Here is a 20836-nt window from a genome sequence, read left to right on the forward strand (position 1 = left end):
TCATTCATGCATTCATTCATTCAATTGTCTACGTTTGTTTATTTTCATTATTGTAAACCAGAGCAGTACATTTCTGCTAACCATGGCATAGTTGCCATACACTTTCTTTAGACAGTACCCAGTGTGTATTTAGCATTACAAAGAGCATTGAGATGTAGTGTAGGCAACTAATTATTGGTAGTAGTAAAGAGGACTGTGGTTTTTACGACGATGTGCCGTAAAGGGGCCTACGATTTTACAACGATGTGCCGTAAAGGAGCCTTTGATTTTACAACAATGTGCCGTAAAGGGGGGTGTTTTACGACGATGCGAAATATTGATCTACTAGTATTTAGTTTTCATGTATTATATGTTTTGCCTTACTTACCAAATAATCGACTCTTTCTTCTAAATCTGCTATTCGTGTACAATTTAAACATTCTGAGGAACAGAAATAGAAATAAAATATGAGTTTTGAAGGCCCGGGGTCCAAACACTCCTATCCCGAGCATTTCCTTTGTATACTAGACAAGTTACTGTATCTTTCTCTATAAGCATTGTTTTATTATCGTGTTCACCGTTCACGCTGACAATTATACGGGATAACACCATTCGGCTGGTCCATTTATTGAGGACAAAAGAATAACATCCTTTTTCTTTCTTTTTTTACATATTTGTGCATTTTTATTCATGTTTGGTAAGGAAGGTTGTGTCATCTGTACTGAGCTTCGTATAATGTTTAAAATTACCCTCCAGTCCCTCTCCCCACCTCAACTCCTCCTCTACTCTCACCCCCCACCCCACCCCACCCCCACCCACTACTGTAACGACATTCCAAACTGTCCTCTCGTAATATTATCACTTGTATTCAGGATTTTAATATGATGTTTCCAACTAGTTCAATATTTAAGTACTGCACTCTCCTTCCGCTCTCCTATCCTCAACTTCATTAAACGATGAGTCGGAATAATCTTGCACGTCCCCGGATTTATATGGACCCTTTTATGGTAATTTTTCTCCCATTGCCAATAAAAAACTTGTTCTCTCATTGAAATCAGATTTTCTCACCATCTCTTCCTCATAATTATGATATATTTCCCCCTTTCCTGAAAATGTTCATCCGAGCAGTTACTTATATTAAAAAGCTTTGTCGATGCGATGACAGAACTTGATTGTATATCTGATAGCGCCGCCTAGCGGTTATAATGGGAAACGTTCACACAAATACAACATTCTCAATTTATTATCTATTATTATGACCTCCTGATGGTTTTTAAAGTCCGACAAGAAATTAAGCGATGAGGTGATTTCTTGTAATATTATTGATGAGCAACATAAAACAATATACAATACTACTAAAATACTAAAACACAATCTGAAAGAAACAGCGTGCAATAATAAAAATACAGAAAAATGATAATTTTGGTTCAAAACAACACTTACCTATTTCACAATTTTGACCTGAAAAACCAGGACAACAACTCATTTTTTTCGTTCGAATTGTTTGAAATTCTATTCTATAAATAGGACGAAACACAACTCTGGAAAGAAACGTAAAAAATAAGAAAGTTTATTATTTTGTTTACTTGATATACGTTGGGGATTTTGTATCCATTAAATTCTGGTTGGAATTGTGCTGAATGAATAGCTGGGAGAAAGGTTCACAAACGAAAGTATTGGGGATAAATCGTGATGTTTGTTCTTTTTCAGACTCAAGCTCCGTAAGGGATTGTAGACAAACTAATGGGGGGGCGGTGTAATAATAAATTCAGTGTGTGAAAAATATTGACCCTCCTCTAAAAGTTACTGACTCTCCCTCTTATGTCAATGGAATAGCTGTGATCTAAAATATCATAAATTTCATAATTTAATATATCACAAAAAATATGCACTTTCATGAAAAATGGTGACCCTCTCCTAAAATACCCCCCCCCCTCATAATTTGTATCCGGTCCCTAATCGAGGGTCAGTTGATTGATGGTATGCAGCCTATGAGCTTCATGTTACTTGGCAAATGTAAACTATGAGTTCGTTACACAGGGCAAGCATAACGGAGTTCACCAGGTCGCTGTCTCTGACGGACATATAATTGGCAAATAGTTAACACATGTATCTGATTCATCGCAGGATTGCAGTATCGCGTGTATACTATTTGTACCCACAGGGGCACGTATTATTTCTTAGATTCAGCCTCTTTCTTAAGGAAAATGTTACACGAATCCTGCTGCTACAAATGTATACTAATAGTTATTTCCTCACAGGCAGGAAACTATAGTCAAAACATTGTTATATTTAGTCTGTAGATGAAAACAACAATCTAAGAAATATTACACGCCCCTACATTTGCACTCCGTCATCGTAAATGAAATAAAACCCACCCCAGTAAAAAAATAAAAGATAGTGCTGAAGTGTTCTTGTTATTTAGTTCAATTTTTGTTTCAGACGAGAGCTAAGATGTCACAATTTTGATCAGAGTACAGCAGTGAGGTTTATGTGTTCGATAAACTTCACGTGGCCAAAGCTTTGCCAAAACTTTCAAAATGAAATGGCAACCAATACATGCAATATATCATTGTCACTGTGTATTGGAGTATGCAGGAATAAAGGTGACCACATGTCACATATGCACAACGTGATTGTATTTCATAGCCCCAACATATAGCTCAATTTCGAACTCAACACATGTGCTTTCTCCTTGACAAGTTGAATAAACAGTCGCCAACAGTAATCAGACCTTATTAGACCAGGTGACTATAGAAAATGTCTACATTGGTCTGATATCAGACATACTATTTTCTGAGTAATATAACAACATGCATCGAAACCACAGATTCAATACAAGGATGGCCCTAGTACAAAACACTCCCATTATCAGGCATTACGAATATTCCAAAAGTACCGTCACCGGACACCTCTCCCTATAATAAACTGATGATTTGTTTGTTTATTTGGGCCGGGTATATTTACTCGACTGGGGGTGTTTTGGAGTTGAACATGGGTTTTCTCCAACTGCCCCCCCCCCCCCCAACTCCGATGACCAAAACTAAGGTAGAATCTATGGAATATGTAATTTCATTAGAGTATCTCAGTACACATCATAAATCCATGGGAGACTATAATTACTTGCAGTTAATAAAACTCTTTCTATCAAAATTTAATAGTCTTTACCAAATGTAGACAGAAAGCAACATAAACTAATTTCTGATAATGCAACCTATGATATATATATATATATATATATATATATATATATATATATATATATATATATATATATATATATATATATATATATATATATATATTATGGTATTTATACACTGCAGTAAACATAATGTAACAAAAATGTGCAGAATTAAATACAACTTTCTGTGCTGTGTATTAACACCAATTGTACATTATTTTCAACGTTTTTTATGGCTTTCATTTGTATATTCAGATATAGCTAATATCATAATGCTTCTACCATTTCACTCAGAACAACTTTTCACGTTTGTATCTTGAGAATGACAAATTGATTGAAACACAAATGGCAAGTTCAATCACCAGTCAATGTTAGTCTAGTCCCTATATACGGTATTGTTACAATTTATACCTCCACTCACAGACCACCTTGGTATCCAGACTAGTCAATAAATACCAATGAAAGCTAACAGCAACCGTAATCTTATAAACAACTTGCCATTAATTCTTACAGTAAATACTATATACCCCAATACAACATGTTTGAATATCTTATTTGAGAAATAGTGCACATGACACATATAAATGACACTTATTTTGTCATTTTCCAACTTGACACCCCCCCCCCCCACTTCAAGTGCTATTTTTCAACCCCCCCCCCCCACGGTTAAAAATGCCCGGCCCCTAAGACTATCATTGTATTGAATTTTAGCCCGCAAGTGACTGTGGTCGAAATAAACTAAAAACGGTTTTGCTAAAAGTCGTAAAACTCTGCTAAAATGTCGCGAACTCCTATCGCGTCATCAATAGTGTTATTTCTTGGGTTACTGCTAAGTTCAAGGTTGTGCTATCACATATTTGGATCCCCGTTGTGTTTGGTACCACACACATTAAGTCACTGTGGGTTTTTTAATAACCTTATCAATAATTTGCTCCTGTACATTCCGTTATCAAGGATACTGACACAAAAATAACGACACGGTAAAAACAGATGAACAGTGAACTTTTGACCCGATGTATTTTCCACATCGATCCGGGTTCTTTTAGGTGAGTGTGTGTATAATATGATCCTGTGGGTCGTGTCCGCTTTCAACCTAATACTGTCAGATTGTTGTTGTGTTTCTATGATACAGCTGCCATATCAACATAAGGATAACAGCTGGCATTCCATTTGGTTTAAAAGTTGGTGTATAAATTGACCAGTCAGCATTCTGAACATGTTAACTTTAAAGTTCTCTTATTTAGTCACGTATTAAAGAGAGTTTGTTGCATTTATCATTATGTGTATGTGATGTAAGGCTGGGTGTCAAATACATTGTACACCCCATTCCACTGTAACAATTCTATGCCTGTGTACCTATGGTTAAGAAGCCAGAAAGGGCTGCACAGTCTTACAGTAGCTGGCAGTGTACCTATTGGGACCTATAGAGTAAAAATATTGACCCCCTTTGATACGTGACTGTACTCATGATCAAATATATTTAACGACGTATCTACACGTACAATGATGTTGTGGACTGCATTGAGGGAAGTGAATTGATTCGATCCAGGAGATAGCTAAATTGCGATTGGAAACCTGAATAAAACGTGCAAGTATGTTAATGTAATCTTTGGTAAAACCGCATGTCTGTGGTAAAAACGTATGGGGTTTGGATATAGAACGTTAATAGCTTTGTCCGAGTCTGTATGTAACCGGACCTTGACTTTGGGCCTTGACTGTTAGACACTGACCGCATACTCCGTCGTATGTGTGTTCTTTTCATATCTCACCTGAATGAATTACCACAATTCCTTTCTCGTGATGAGAACGGTGGAGATAATTTATAATTACACCATGCTGGCTTGACTTTTTCCACATGCATTTCTGTACCATTCCGAACTCTACATGATATGTGTTTAGTCACTGTGTGCTCGCACCAGTTGCCAGTCCTGCGAAAAACCATACCATATCGATGTCAGACCAGATAGGATCAGATCAGATCAGATATAGAATATTTATTGAGAAATGAAGAAATGACTCGAAGGAGTGGAGAAATGAGTGAATGATATGAAAGTTTGAAATTGTTGTCAGTGATATTATCTTTATGAATGACATCGTGATATGAATATTTAGAATTTCGCATTTCTGTTAATGTTTTAAATGTTGATGTAACTGTTCGAGCAACAGTACACATACATACATACATACATACATACATACATACATACATACATACATACATACATACATACATACACACACACACACACACATACATACATACATACATACATACATACATACATACATACATGCATGCATACATACATACATACATACATACATACATACATACATTCATACACACAGACAGACAGACAGACAGACAGACAGACAGACAGACAGACACAGATACACACACACAAATATATATATATATATATATATATATATACACACACACTTTTTACAAATTAATTTATAGCAATTACACACCACACCATATTCATTTACAAATTCAATTTCCTGTCGTTTACAAGAAGAAATGTCTGAAAAGTTTATTTTGACATGTGTGAGCTACAATTACACTTAATTTAATAATAGAGTGTATTAAGATATGTGCCCAAACTCTTTGACATGTAGGAAGTCTGAAAAAATGAAAACGTTAGTATTATTTCATACCTGAAAAACAATGTACAAACATTAAATACACTTTGAGATTTTGTCGACTTCATCGGTTGGAAAAACCGCAGCGAACCCATTTCACATGGTTGACGGTGATGGCGCCCTTTATACACGCCAGTCTATTCGCAACCCTAATTAACGATCGCATGTCTATAAATATCATATAAACAGTCACAGCTACCAAAACTAATTATAATTCATACAAAAATTATCGCAGGTTATCACTGCCACCTCTGTGTTCTGTACTATCAAAACAGTTTGATCTCAATGAGCTGGTTGCTACGATACCTGAAGTAAGGGGTGCAGTATTAACAACTACTACACATCAGAATGTTGTTGGAACGTCCGTTGATGTCAAATAAATTGCCGGTTACCACGGCGAGGAATTGCTGGATAACACGAGATCGGTTTCTGGGTCGTGCACTCTGACCACACAAACTGAGAATGAATGTATTCCTGTTAGTTTGCAATTAGCACTGATAGGTTAACCAGTATTGTCTGATTTCCGATTAATAGAGGCGTATTTAGTGCCGACTTGAGTATACTTAGAGTAAATCATTTGTACATTTCTCTCGAAATAGAACAAAGTAGAACATAGTTTACCAGAGTCACTGACATTGGATTGACACAGAATCACTTGTTGCGATGTAGTACGAATACCTAACTTGTGACGATGTGCCTGTTCTGAGTATCAGGTATGATATTATCCTATGGTTAGTCTAGAGTTCTAAACTGGTACAGTATACATTACGTATTAAAAACTTCATTACTAATATGGTATTTGTTTTTAATACGCAATACTGTACCAGTTTAGAACTCTAGACTATCCTATGGTATCATAAACCGTTTATTGGCACAAAAATCAGATACATTAATATTACAGAGCTACGTTTAAAAATAAAATATTTTATTGACGCGCGCGCAATGTCAGTACTACTACAGAACCGATTTTCAGTGCCCAAATGACCATAGTCACTGTTGATTTAAGACCCTTTACACTTAGTACCACTATTCCATCGACATTGTTGATTAGACCTTATACGCTTAATACTAGTATTCCATGGGTACTGTTGATTATACCCTATACGTTTAATACTGTTATTCCAGGCACACTGTTGATTAGAATCTATACTCTTAGAACTATTATTCCATTTACTTTGCCCCGAATGTTGAAATTTCATTTTATTTTTACTCCAGATTTTTTTTTTACTTTTTTTTTTAAATTTGTCTGACGAGTGCGATGGTAGTGTCTGTTCATGAAAGGGGTGATTGGTGGTAGTGACGACTCGTGGGTTTGTGAATCCATGATTCAAGTTTTCTTCTTTGTTGCAGATTTCTCCAACTTCTCCATAGGAAAACTCCAATGAGTGAGAGAAGAACACACACGAAAAAAAACCCCACCTCATATCGTTTTATTTCTTATTTCATCTTTCGTCATAGAAAAAAAATCAGGGTGGTGTTCCAATAAGTTTTATTGTGAAGCAACTGACTGGTTCAAATTGCAGACTATAAGATTAGTTTTATTGTGAAGCAACTGACTGGTTCAAATTGCAGACTATAGGATTAGTTTTAAGTAAACAATGTTGGATGAATTTGGTTGATTTTTAGTGAAAATCTTGTCAACTAACAGAGAAAGTCTACAAATGAACAATGTACAAAGTTCTGATTTGAATAGCATATACAGTTTATGTACACAAATAAGTGAAATAACATAACACAGTGAAAATATATTGAACGAACACTATGTAATCTCCCATTTGCCAACAGAAAGGTGCTGTTTACTTTAAAATGCACATAAAACACGGTATGTTTACAGAAAACAAATCACACAGACATATAACTTACGCCATGTAAATCCTCGGGGGAGGAAAGCTACGCCTTATTTCCGACATTGCTGTAAGCGCTTCAGTAAATAAACGCTATAGGCTTGTAATAACAGTTTTTAGAATCAATCACGTAAGTCGTATTTATACCACTTTTTTTCCGATTGAACGATCCGTAATCTTTTGAGCTTTAGATATGGCATGACAGAAGCATTTTTCACGTTTTCACTGTTGTGTTGAATTTGTCAATAACAATTTTCTTGAGTTGTATTACAGTTAATCCGAATGGTTGAAACGTGGCATACACGAACGAAAACGAAAATGTGCAGTAGGGTCTACGTTTATTGTTGTTGCCGTTGTATGTTTAATTTTGTTTGGGTTTTTTCTTCTTTAAAACAGATTTTCTCTAAATTTTGTCTCTTTCTGATAAATAAGCAAGTATGAATGTTTCAAGTCTTTTTCTCAACTGTAAAATGAAGTATAAATGTGAACAATCAATTCTGGAAAGTACTTTAAAAAAACAATAATGTTCATAATATTCTGTACTCGGACGATGGCGATCTCTGCAAATCCGTTCTTATCACTGGTCCTTCTCTGTAAACAGATGGCATGGCAGATAGCTTTGATTTTGTCCTTGTAGCAGCACCTAATTTGGGAGGGTTATCTTGTTAATTTTCACTTCAAAGTAAAACTACATCAGTTTGATCCTTGAGGATATTACCCTGGACTCAGTCAAATACTTATGACATAGACTAATTAAAGCTAAGTGGTCGAAGACCGTGACGCGTGACGGAGCTCGAGGTTAGGTTGTTTCAACCCAACCCCCATGTAAAATGTACATTGGATTCTAGAAAAGGTAGGGCCGGATTAAAATTTACAAGTTTGACCTTCGGTTCTCGCAGAAAATTCACGAAAGGGGACGCCAGTTGACTCAAGGTAAAAAAGTCAATTAGTCCTTTGAAAAGAAAAGTCAGCGTAAGTTAGAAGCTACCCTCCCGGCAGTTTATTTTATAATGTTATTTCAAACGAAGCAATTGCCACTTTGCTACCTTGAAGGGCTAGAATTAAAACTAAAGAGCTCTAGATATCGTTCACTCATGACTAGTATATCTCAAAGAACTAATCCTTTTATTCTGGCACATTTACTGTCTGAAGAGAATTGATATCGCTCACTTAATTCCAGATGACAGATTCTTTTAAGAATACTCGAGGGTTTTCACGACATAGGTTGAAGAAGTGGCTATGATTGGCGTACTCACTGAATAGCAGTTGTGTTCTCTGATACTGTGATAGTACTGCTTTTTAAAAGTCACTCCAGTAGCAATTAGGATTGTTTGTATATACACATACATGTAAAGTGTCTTCAAAACTGGCAGACAACAGATAAAAACGTTTGTCACATTACCAAGGACCGTGACAACGCACACCTCGGGGCAAAATAACTGGTCTACTTCTCACCGATAAAATAACACTTGTAACATAGACAGGTCCTCTAAAAGTATCTGGTTGCAGACAGTAATATATTAAAGTACTTTCACCTTTCACATCACAAATTGAGACATACATGTACACGTAACCTCGTAATGCTGTGAAAATATTTGTTTTGTAACGGAATTGATGATATATAGACTGTGCAAATAGAAGCTCCTTCTAGTTAGACATAACCTCTGGGAAAAACTAGGAAGATGGAGGGGAAAGTGATTTATTACCGATGGTATTGAGTGGGGGGGGGGGCTAGAGTCTGATAGGGGAGACATACTGATATGGGAGAGAGAGAGAGAGAGAGAGAGAGAGAGAGAGAGAGAGAGAGAGACAGACAGACAGACAGACAGACAGACAGACAGACAGACAGACAGTCAGTCAGTCAGTCAGTCAGTCAATCAGTCAGTCAGACAGAGAAACAGACAGACAGAGATTACACGGCTACCCCACCCCGCGTCAACCATAAATAACAACAAGGGTAATTTTTTTTACAGAATATCGTTATGGATGTTGTTGGGTGAAGGCAACACACTCTGCAAGGGTAACTATAGACGGTAGTTGCTATATATATACGTTAATGACACACCTGTTGAATAATAGTGACGTTTAATAGCTGCGGTAATCACCAACAGTGTTTACTGTATCAGTCTGAGTGGCTTCAAAGCTTCTAGTACCCTTATAGTTTACCAACAGTGTTTACTGTATCAGTCTGAGTGGCTTCAAAGCTTCTAGTGCCCGTATAGTTTGCCGACACTCACAGACACAGTTCAACATCAATGTTTTCACTGGTAGCATAAAGAGTATCATGTAGTCAAGGTTATGTCCCTTGGGATGGAAATCTATACACGTGTATGGCTTTTGTACAGTTAAACTCACTGCAACAAGGTATAACTGGTGTTCTTATCACATACCACACATGGCCATACACCAGGCATACATATACGGACTGTTACAAGTAGGATCAACTATGACCTCATCTTTGGGCCATTATCTTACTGTTATCTTGTCCTGGGGATGATATCAGTTTTAGACGAGTATGTGATAAACTTTAGTATCTCAGAAGAGAGAAGACCGGATGCTCTGGTGCTTGGCCTCGTACCAGAGATAATCCAATTTTAGAATATGGCATAGCTATGTGTACCCCCCCCCCCTTCACCTCTCCCAATTCCGGTTTAGCTAACAATAATATTTGGGTTGATGAAAGATCAATAGTAAATATTCTTTAAAGGGGTACAGTCTGAGAATTCATAGTCTTTGGTGTTTACTATATAGTTTCATACTAAATATATTTGTATTAGTCCATCTATCAAAAATTGTACGTCGAATCGTGTCCAGTAAGCTCTCAGTCACCTGAAATAGGCAAAACTGTCTCCGTTTCTAAACCTGCCTATGCGTATCATAATGCGCATGCGTCGACACCTATAAGCGTTTCACATGGTAGTGTTACTATTATTGTGTAGTTACATTTGTACACTGTCTTGAGTAAAAATGGGACATGACTTACAGAATGTGAGGTTTGGAGAAATTACGAGGATGTCATACTATGAATTCCATTATAAACTAAACACTAGGATTTAGAGTATCATAACTTAAAGTGGCACAAACTGAGTTTATAAACCTTTTACTCAAATGAAAATACTTACATAAAACATTGATTATTCTATTCTAGTATAATATTAATGTCAATGCATATCATCTATGACATTACAAATGTCTTCTGGCATTGTTAGAACAGTTAATTGCAAAGTAGGGATTTCCTGAATGTTTTTTGATATGTATGATCAATTACGTCACCGGATTGTTTACGAGTTATATCCTAATACCAGGTTTGAGTTCAGTCAATTGTAAGTGGTTGTTAAGTTTGCTTCAGTATGTACAATACTGTGAGTACTTTTTAAATATGCAGTAAAAACTACGCCTATACACGTATAAACTCAGCTTGTGCCCCTTCAATGATTAATTCTGTTTATTGTGTGACAATAGGTTTCAAATCCTAGACATGTAAATGTGTCTACAAATGAAAAGATGTGTTGGACACGAAAAAAAAACATATCATACGATATACCTATTACCTATAAACCCCGGATATTCAAGTTACAGGCAGCTAGCGTCAGTGCAGTACACTGCACTGGTACAAAATAGAATTTCATCTGCTATTTAGAATCAAATTGGCATTTTAATCAACGATGTCCATGTGACGGGATTTTTCCATCTCACGTTTTACGACTTACAAATTCTTGCAGATGGTGTGGCCGACCATGATATTTCAAGTCACTTATTTGATAGTCTTTACAGTAAGTATGTGTTACAACACGTGTCCTGTCCACTTCAACGAACACATTGAATAGTGAAGTCAGGGATAGACATCTTTCATCGCGATGTTAAATGGAATACCTTTTCACGACATAACCCCATCCCATGCCCACCTATGTCATGTGACAGTTTATGTAAATTCTGTGTAGAATGAAACACAAAGAAACAATACGGTCTTCGCTCTCCATTTGTAAAAAGTCACATTTACTTAATTTATTAGTCTGGCTCGTAGATACGCCTGAGTGCAAGCCCCTGGGCGTCCTTGAAATGTACCAGACTGGACAGAATATACAAATCTTTGTTTAACCGCTCTTTATCGTAAGAATGCTCTTTATCTTGGCTCTTTTCGCATAAAGAAATTGTATGGTGATTAATTATATAACAATGGAACTTGTACAACAGTTTGGAAGAAGCGTTATCCCCTCCGAATTTTGTCGGGCTGTCGATATGGCAGGGCAGTGTTATTTATCACTGCATGCAAGGTTCGAACCCATCCAGAGTCGAATAGATTTCAGGGATTACATTTTTTCAAGATATTTTTGTGAGTTTTAATCTGTATATAGTTATTTGGTATATATATGGATAACGGTATGTTTTACCTAATTCTTTTTACTCACTTTTATTGTATATCTTCACCCAATGTGTTCAGAGGTTTTGTGGTCCTACCTTACAACGAAAGTCTTAGTTTAATTAAGTGGAATGGCTTTTAGAAACGTTCAAAGTATTTATTTATAATTAGAAGTCTTGTTTAGGTATAGATTGCTTAAATCGAGTGGTTACTATAGCGACAACCAAACATGTTGTTCATAGATAGTATCAAGATGTTTAATTGGTAGACCTATTTTAGGTATAGATTGTTTAAATCTAATAATTACCATAGCAACAACTTAACATGTTTTTGAGATATGCACAGCATTCTGCAGACGTTCTCACCACACCATATTCTTTGTACATGAGTTTGTACTAATCATATGTTATATTTGCCAAATTCATTTCCAAAGATCTGTTTGCAATCAGTTTGAAAAATTGGGTCTTTAGAATTAGGTATGTACAATTTGAAAGCTTTTACATTATTGTCTTTATAGATTTGTAACCCATGAGAACCCATCTGTGTTGGTAAATGACTGTGTCGAATTAAATTTCATTTAACAATTTTCTAGTTTGTGTTTGTCATAAAACCTTAATTCGATAAATACTAAACCCATTAATATTATCATAAAAGAGATGGGTACTACTTTTATCGAGTCAAATTTCAAGTAACAATTTCAAGTTTGCGTTTGTAATAAATTTCAGTTTAACTATTAAACCCATTTTAATAGCACATAACAGGGAATAGGTACTACTTTGAACACGGTCTACATCCATCTCCACAAGGTGATAACGTGTAAAAGAATGAATCGAAAGCCGAGAATCAAGTCACATAGAACAAGAAATGACAGTATCTCACATGTCAATCTACAAATACTATAGGATGATTGATTGGATAGAACTAATTAAACAATGTACACCCAAACAAGACTTCTAATTAAATGTTTTAAAAGATTCTAAAAGTCATTCCACTGAATTAAGCTGGTGGTATTTTTACAAACAATTAGATCATTGGCATTTAGATGTGTAATCAGATCATTACTACACGACAAGTATAGCATTGTACTTTTTTTAACAACTGGAGCCATGTTATTTTGAACAGCATAATGGTCTATTCTATTTTGAGACACAAAAGCATTTGTTTCCTTTCTAAAGAAACCTTCGATGACATTATATTCAGACACTTGTTTCTAAAATTATCTTGTATTAGAGTTGACTTTCTTTTACTCCACCACTGAACAAGTTGGGTAATTTTACGCTAATTTATCGAATCATCGAACTGTGTAACCACGTGTATTTGCTTACAGTCTGACAGAGTAATTTCAGGTAAAAAGTCAAAATTAAAGCATTGATTTTGGAATTACATTTTGAACGAACTGTGCATGCTTGACTTCAAATCTCGGCAGCATCTCACGGTACATAGCAATTACTTTGTTCCAATTAGTTGTTCGTTATTTGTCTTGGCAAGGTGCAATTCAACGTGGAGCGTTACTGCCATTTTGTACCAGCCCTAGGGAATACCTTAATTGAGTGAATGACTTGAAATGTGTATGAATACAAGGCTGCTCACTCTACAACTAAAGTATGATCACCTATGAGAAAGGCCCTTGTTTACTGCCTTATCAAAAAATATCGTAATCAATCAATTTAATGTGCAAGATTATGTGAGAGAAACATATATTTTGATTCAGTTCTGTATTTCTTACAACTATGCTTTATGATATATAATCAGATTGTTACCTGCCCCCTCCAAATTTGAAGTGGCATCTGTCTGTCCCTCTGATTGTCAGCACGAGTGCATGTGTTCATGTTTTTTTTCTTTCTAGTTATCGAAAAGCCAAAAGAAGAGCACGAAATGATATCCCCAATATACACGGTCACCAATTTCTATATTTTGTACTATTTGTACAGGTACACAGATACACCCTATATATAGTAAATGTGGTGACATAGGTGACGTCTGCCTGTCAATCACTCAAAATTATTTGTTTTAAAGATGTCACTTTCGGGGAATAGCCAAGTAGATAAGCTTTTTTTAGTACAAGGTTTAGATTGATTACACAATATCAAACAAATTGATACATATCTCGCTAGTGGTAGACCGAGTACAGATATAAATAAATGAGCATACCTCGCCACAATAAATTAATGATATTTTGTCGTTCCAAATCATAGTGGACGTTTCCGGAATAATTAAAGAGTCTTTATACTACTGAACGTGTTGCACGTTTTTTCTTCTGTTTACAACTATCTTATTCATGTTCTAGCAGCGTCTACATGTATTTCAAAAATCTCGCTATTAGCATTAGTGAAAGCACATACATTTAAATACTGATGGCTGTGGTGCGTACACGTAACCATGACGTCACTATCACTTCTTTGATACAACATTTCATCTAACCTGTCGAACATGGCATGAACAACTAAGTTGTACTTCGGTCAACTGTGTGAGTTGGGGCGTATTATTCCTTTCCCTTATAGAAACCCTCTGATTTAATAGTCAAATCGATGGTCCAACAATGCTATAATTATCATCTGTATACCTTAAGAAGTGAAAGTAATCTGTAAATGTTTTAACTTTCCTTTTATGTTTATTATGAACGGATATCTCCCAGGTGAAGAATTTTGTCAAAACAGTTTGGGTTCATTGAGTTCGTCAAGAAACTAAGATAGGGTAGCGTTCTTTAGTACCGGAAAGTTCATGTCTTTGAACGGAAGGGATGTGGGCGTTTCTGTGACACACTAACATTAAACACAGATGTGGAACCTTAAATTGTGTCTGTTTGCTTATCATTTTACGCCCAGTATACTTAGTCTAGTTAATAACGTATGTACCCTAGAGTGAATGGTACACAGTTGTACACTCCCTATACCATGCACGAGCCAAGTTCAACAAAATCTATGGAATACACATACTTTTGTCGTTCTACGTGTCGACAACGTGCCTCTCCGTCACAACAACACGTGTCTACATAACTGGTTCTGCTGTGTTCGAAATATGAGCCAAAACGTTCGAAATTGCCATGAATTTCCCAGATTTTTCTTTGATATTACTGGCGCTGGTATAATTATGTTATTATAAGACTGGACTACTACGAAGAGATATTGAATTATATTTATCATAAAGGCATAGTAATTTAGTCCGGTCCTAGTAGTGTTTGCATATCACATGTACTTTTTAAATGCTTCTGGTATTCAAGTTAACATAAAATATGTTTAATGTAATTTCCCGAAGAGTTCATTACCCGATTTTATTTCATAAGCTTATATTCAGACATAGCCAGTCGCCATAACTATGGTTACTATTGATGTAGTTCAGATTCCTGTTAAATTTGTGAATAAATACTGACATAATTCCTTATTTGCCCCTCTCCCACTCCCCCCACTCTCTCTCTCTCTCTCTCTCTCTCTCTCTCTCTCTCTCTCTCTCTCTCTCTCTCTCTCTCTCTCTCTCTCTCTCTCTCCACGTATAGTCAAATGGACACGTTGTACAGAAAATATAAATAAAATATAGCTAGTAAAATCTCTCAAGTTGGGGCAAGGATGAACAGCGCATGTCAGTAGTAATCAATCACTGACAGAGTGTTATGCTAAAATGAAGCCATTTGACTATACAGTGGAAAGAGCTCGTAGAAAGAGACTACATGTATACTTACAAGACTACAGTGAACATCGAACATTGATCATTTGAGGGCGTCAACGTTGTTCCACTGATTCAGAAAGGAATTATTCTAGATGATTTTTATTCATCTAATAATGTCTGTACTCTCTGTGTCTTTAATCTCTTTGGAAAACATAAAACATTGTATTGTATCAGAGTTTGGGTTTGTTTCTCCCATACGTTCAGGGGCTGAACATAGGCCAATGTAAGTGGTGTAACTCTGTCTGGCATTTAATGAGGCACTTTGAACCCATCTGTGTGTTTTGATAACCCTGGGGAAGCAGGTTAACTTCGTACAATGAAACAAAAGGCAACTGCAATAAATGTCACTTGTAATTCTAAAATGCTATAAAACATGTTGGCCGGGCATATGTGTGGGGTTTATCAAGAGTACAACCAAAATGTTACCACTTTAGATATGTTATTAAAAAGGACCACTTTCACTATAAATATCTATTATATTTATTCAATACTTTGTCTTTTCAATTCAAACTATCATTAAACTTTGACTCAAGGCAAACTGTTACTCAACAAGAAACCACATGGAAGACAGTCTCAGGGGTGAAAAAAGGACAGGACCCTGCGTTTTAAATCGCATATCTGTAGACACAATCTTTGTCAGTTTTTACAACAAAAACTGGGTTATCTTGGCGTTTCATTCATGGGACACACGATGATTTTTATATAATGATAAACGCGTTTCAACTCCAGACAAACAATAACAGGGACACAACACACACATCAAGAACATATACCTAATCACAATAGCATTGCTATTCTTTTACAGTGCAGTAGAATCAGTCTTTTGTTGAAACTATTACACGTGGATTTGATGATGTTAATGGTTTCAATTTTATACCTTTCATCTTATAAGCAAAACAATGAACTGTCTACATTCCCATGTGCTCTCTATAATTGTATGTATATAAAAAATAGCATGGTCCATATGTGAAAAGCCATTGGTTTTTGTTGTAAATCAAATAATTCACTGAACCAGTTTAATCCTTCAAGTTGATATTTGGGATACAAGTATAAATACAACTTGGGTGGGGAAGGGTACAATGCCGATGACGTAAATAGAAAACCGAGACCTTGACACTTTACCCCCCCCCACACACACACACACATGTACACACTTCAGCAGTTTCATTCATGGCGGAAATATTTTTGATCACGACCTTGTATAAGACGGTCAACCAGGGAAGTTAATTGCTCCTATGGGCCAGGAATGCCCATGACAGTCATTCCACCAACAACCTGCAGACCTAGCTAAACGTCAAGGTCCGTAATTTGTTACAGTTATAATTGACAAATTCTTCGTTAATGATAGGGTGTCATCACCTTGAACTCCAAATGGAGTTGTTTTTGACAAATATATCGCTCGAGGTCTGGAGATTATTAGAGCGGTTATCTTTACTCTTGACCTTTGAGTATAAACGTTCAAGTTCATTTTTATGTGTACATTTTAAGAGTAGAGAGTACCGTCAAAAATGAACCTTTTTATCCAACGTTTGTTTTGATTAGTTTTAGTCTTGGTGGCACAGGCTGGGTGTATATGATTTTCACTCTTGAAAAGTCCAAATACTTTGATTAAACTATTTGAGTATTATGTTAATACCTTCTATGACATTACAATTTAATTTCTGGCGCTGTTAGAACTGTTGATTGCATAGTAGGGAGTCCCTGTTCATTTTTTGATAGGTATTATAAATTACGTTTATAAGTTATATCCCAGTACCAGGTTTGAGTTCAGTCAATTGCAAGTGATGGTTACGTGTACATCAGTATTAAAGTAGTATACATACTCTTTTAATCTTTTAATCTGCAGATAAGATTACATCCCAAGTTATACAACTCAGCTTGTGCCCCTTTAACATCTCATACTCAGTCAGAATACTGGACATGATGTTAGGGGATGAAAAAATAAAATGTAAAAATTTACCAAAACTAGGTTTGAGATATTACATATTCGTCGTTATTATTATTATTACAGTATATTGACTGACTAGTAGTGAAGCCTCACTATTGGTAACATGTCTAGTATTAAACGGATTAAGATCTAGACCCTTTCACACCCTTACTCAGACTTACTGGCCTGGAGCTATGATGATGGAAGCTCGGTTTATGCCATGGAATGTTTGTACCGACTGTATTAATAGCTGCAGTAGTCATAGCAACGGCAGTAGTCGTATTAATGGAAGTAGTATTAGTAATGACAACACAGTATGTCAATTTAATACAGTACATTAATAGCTGTAAGTACAAAAACATCATCATCATCATCATCGTCGTCATCATCATCATCATCATCATCATCATCATCATCATCATCATCATCCGTATATACATCATCATCATTATCACCATCTCTACATCATCATCATCATCATCATCATCATCATCATCATCATCATCATCACCAGCTCTATATCATCATCTACATCACTATCATGATAATCACCAACAACAGAACAAAATCATTATCACCACCACCACCAGAAACACTGTAAACACCACTACATATACTACCATCACAATTAATATCACCGCCACCTTTCTGTAACGCATCTCGACTGCTCCTATTACCTCAACCTTAAAAACAAATACTTCATCATCATCATCATCATCATCATCATCATCATCATCATCATCATCATCATCATCATCATCATCATCATCATCATCATCATCACTTCCACCACCACCACCACCACCACCACCACCATCACCACCTCGACAACAAACAATACCATAGCCGTCACAGTGCTGTCGCCACCGCCGCTGCCATCGCCACCACAGTATCATTATCACCATACGTATGTGTTGCAAATAAATAGTTAATCGCAGTGGTTAGGCCCTTTGCTGAAACACGTGTTATTGAGACTTACCCATATATATGTACAGGGTACCGCATGTTGTGATGTCTGTATCTAAACGTAATAAAACCAGAGAGTATCTTAATACTGTACATAGAGAGATAACATACGGGACATTTATAAATCGCAAATTATTTGTGTTTGTATTTTTTCAACTTAAAAAAATCGACATTACACACTTTAGTGGAATGCCAAATAAAGTGCGATGAGTTACATCATGCAAATGAGAAGCTTATTGTATAGCATGCAACATTCGACAACAAATTAGTAAGCAAGAATGAACGGGGAGTCGGAAATGAATGAATGGTTCGGTCTGGAATTTAGACTGTTTAGACTTGTTGCTGGAATCGAAAAACTCGATAAAGAACTACTTCTGTCCCATGGTCACGAGGTTTACGTAAATCCAAAAACAGTAGGCGTTTTAAGCCACCAGACGTGGTGTAGCTTTCAGGCATATAACATGTTGATGGTTTTATATAATAAATATCCCTTTATCTGCAGCTAGAGACTTCCGATGGATTACTAACCCTACTTAATATATCGTGAAATACATACGAGCTACGACATCGATAGCTTTTAACAATGTGGAAGGCCTAGATAAGAAATCACATTTTTTGGAAATTAAAATAAACATTCAAGAAAAAGAAGATCTGGAAAATCTATATGAACTATTAAAACCCTCCGTAAGTTTCAGTTTGATTAACTTTAATTTATTATGTATTATGCATGTGTCATTTGACTTCGACAGTCTTTGTAACAACACAAACTCAGCAGCAATACGACTTTCAAAACAAATCTGTGAAACTAAGAACGTTAGAATTAAATTGTCCAAATTCTTTTAACATTATAAAAACCGTGCATAATCACACAAAATAAACCTCAATTATAGAACGCTTCCTCTGAAATTTGCACTCAATGTATAAACAGCTGGTGTTTTTGTATATGGCAAGTTGTTCGCCAAAATAACGATGTCTTGGGTGCCATGCAGACAATGTAGAAAGTAACTGTATATATAGATATATTGAATGGTTTTTGTTGTTGTTGATGGTGTCCTAAGAACGGTAATTATTTGTCTTCCTCTGCCAAATGAAATAGTTTATTTATTTATTTTGTTCTGTATTTAAACATACGTAATTCGGCAAGTTTCGTTCCGGAAGCATAGTGTCCCATTTGAGTGTTTAAGGGGCTACACTTTATCATTCCATCTCTTTTATATTACAAATTCGTTAATTCATGAGAGATTACTGATGGACCCCTAACTGATAATAGTTCAGCCCACACACAACTCTTGTACTAATGCTACATACTTAGACACGGAGAAACCAAACCGTTTCCGGCGACGCAGCGGGTCCATGTGACCACAAACCGTTACCAAGGTTATCACCCGGGGCTATCAAGCATGTATGGTGTCCTTGAGGAACAGGTCGAGTGTTTACATGGCAATACCTCGTTACCTAGCAGATATAGATCATCAACCATCCTGGGACTGCCAAACTTCATGATACTGGCCACCAGTATTTGCTATGTCTGGCTTTATACTGATAAGGCACAACACACTTTCGATTTACAGTATCTGGTTTTGATAGTAAATGCACTGTTTTCGCTACTAATGATTCTGTACTGCACACTTTTCAAATGAAGTATTATCACAAGTACGTGTGGAACTGTGACCATGCATAAAGCTTTTCACTGTTTACGTACAATGACAGTTTCTGACCAAAATTTAGCAACGTTTACAATGACTTTTATACATGTATTAAACCGCAGAACAAATCAATCTCAGTCGGAACGGAACTTCACATAAATATAATTACGAATACTATACTTAGTCTACACCCAACGTGTATCTGTGGTCCAACACATGATCAAGTGTTCTGCAACGTCTTCGAAGTTACGAATAACACCAAAGTGCTGTTTACCCCGTAGTACCCGATTTCACCTCACGCCCACCGCCACCCACCACTACCCACCACCACCATATAAAATAGACTGGCCATATGGATGAGGATTCAATTTGGGTATTTACTTTGGATTTTTAATTTATAAAATAAAATATATAATGGCTTCCTACTTGAAACACTTAATACATTGCAAAAGCTAAAAAATAAAAGTGTAAAAAGTTTGTTATTGTAAGTGCAATGACAAAGATTTGATATTGATTTTTGCAAGTAGTAAGTCATGATAAAAGTGTTTTATAAATTGACAATCCAAAATAAATACCCAATCTTCATCCATATGGCCACTTAATCAGTGGTCGATATTATCC

At 36.1% G+C, this 20836-nt stretch overlaps 1 protein-coding gene across 1 annotated transcript in view; it reads right to left on the bottom strand.

The window, feature by feature from the left end:
- Positions 1-981: 981 nt before the first annotated feature.
- Positions 982-20836, bottom strand: part of LOC144449798 (collagen alpha-1(XXVI) chain-like) — a 34908-nt gene continuing 15053 nt past the window's right edge. Inside the window, exons 2-4 of the mRNA XM_078140373.1 lie at positions 4933-5091; positions 1423-1520; positions 982-1085 (exon numbers count right to left, since the gene is read on the bottom strand). Coding sequence (XP_077996499.1) covers positions 982-1085; positions 1423-1520; positions 4933-5091 — 361 coding nt within the window. The remainder of the gene's footprint in view (positions 1086-1422; positions 1521-4932; positions 5092-20836) is intronic.

Source organism: Glandiceps talaboti, chromosome 18 (genome assembly GCF_964340395.1).
Source record: "Glandiceps talaboti chromosome 18, keGlaTala1.1, whole genome shotgun sequence".
In the NCBI taxonomy this organism is placed as follows: domain Eukaryota; kingdom Metazoa; phylum Hemichordata; class Enteropneusta; family Spengelidae; genus Glandiceps; species Glandiceps talaboti.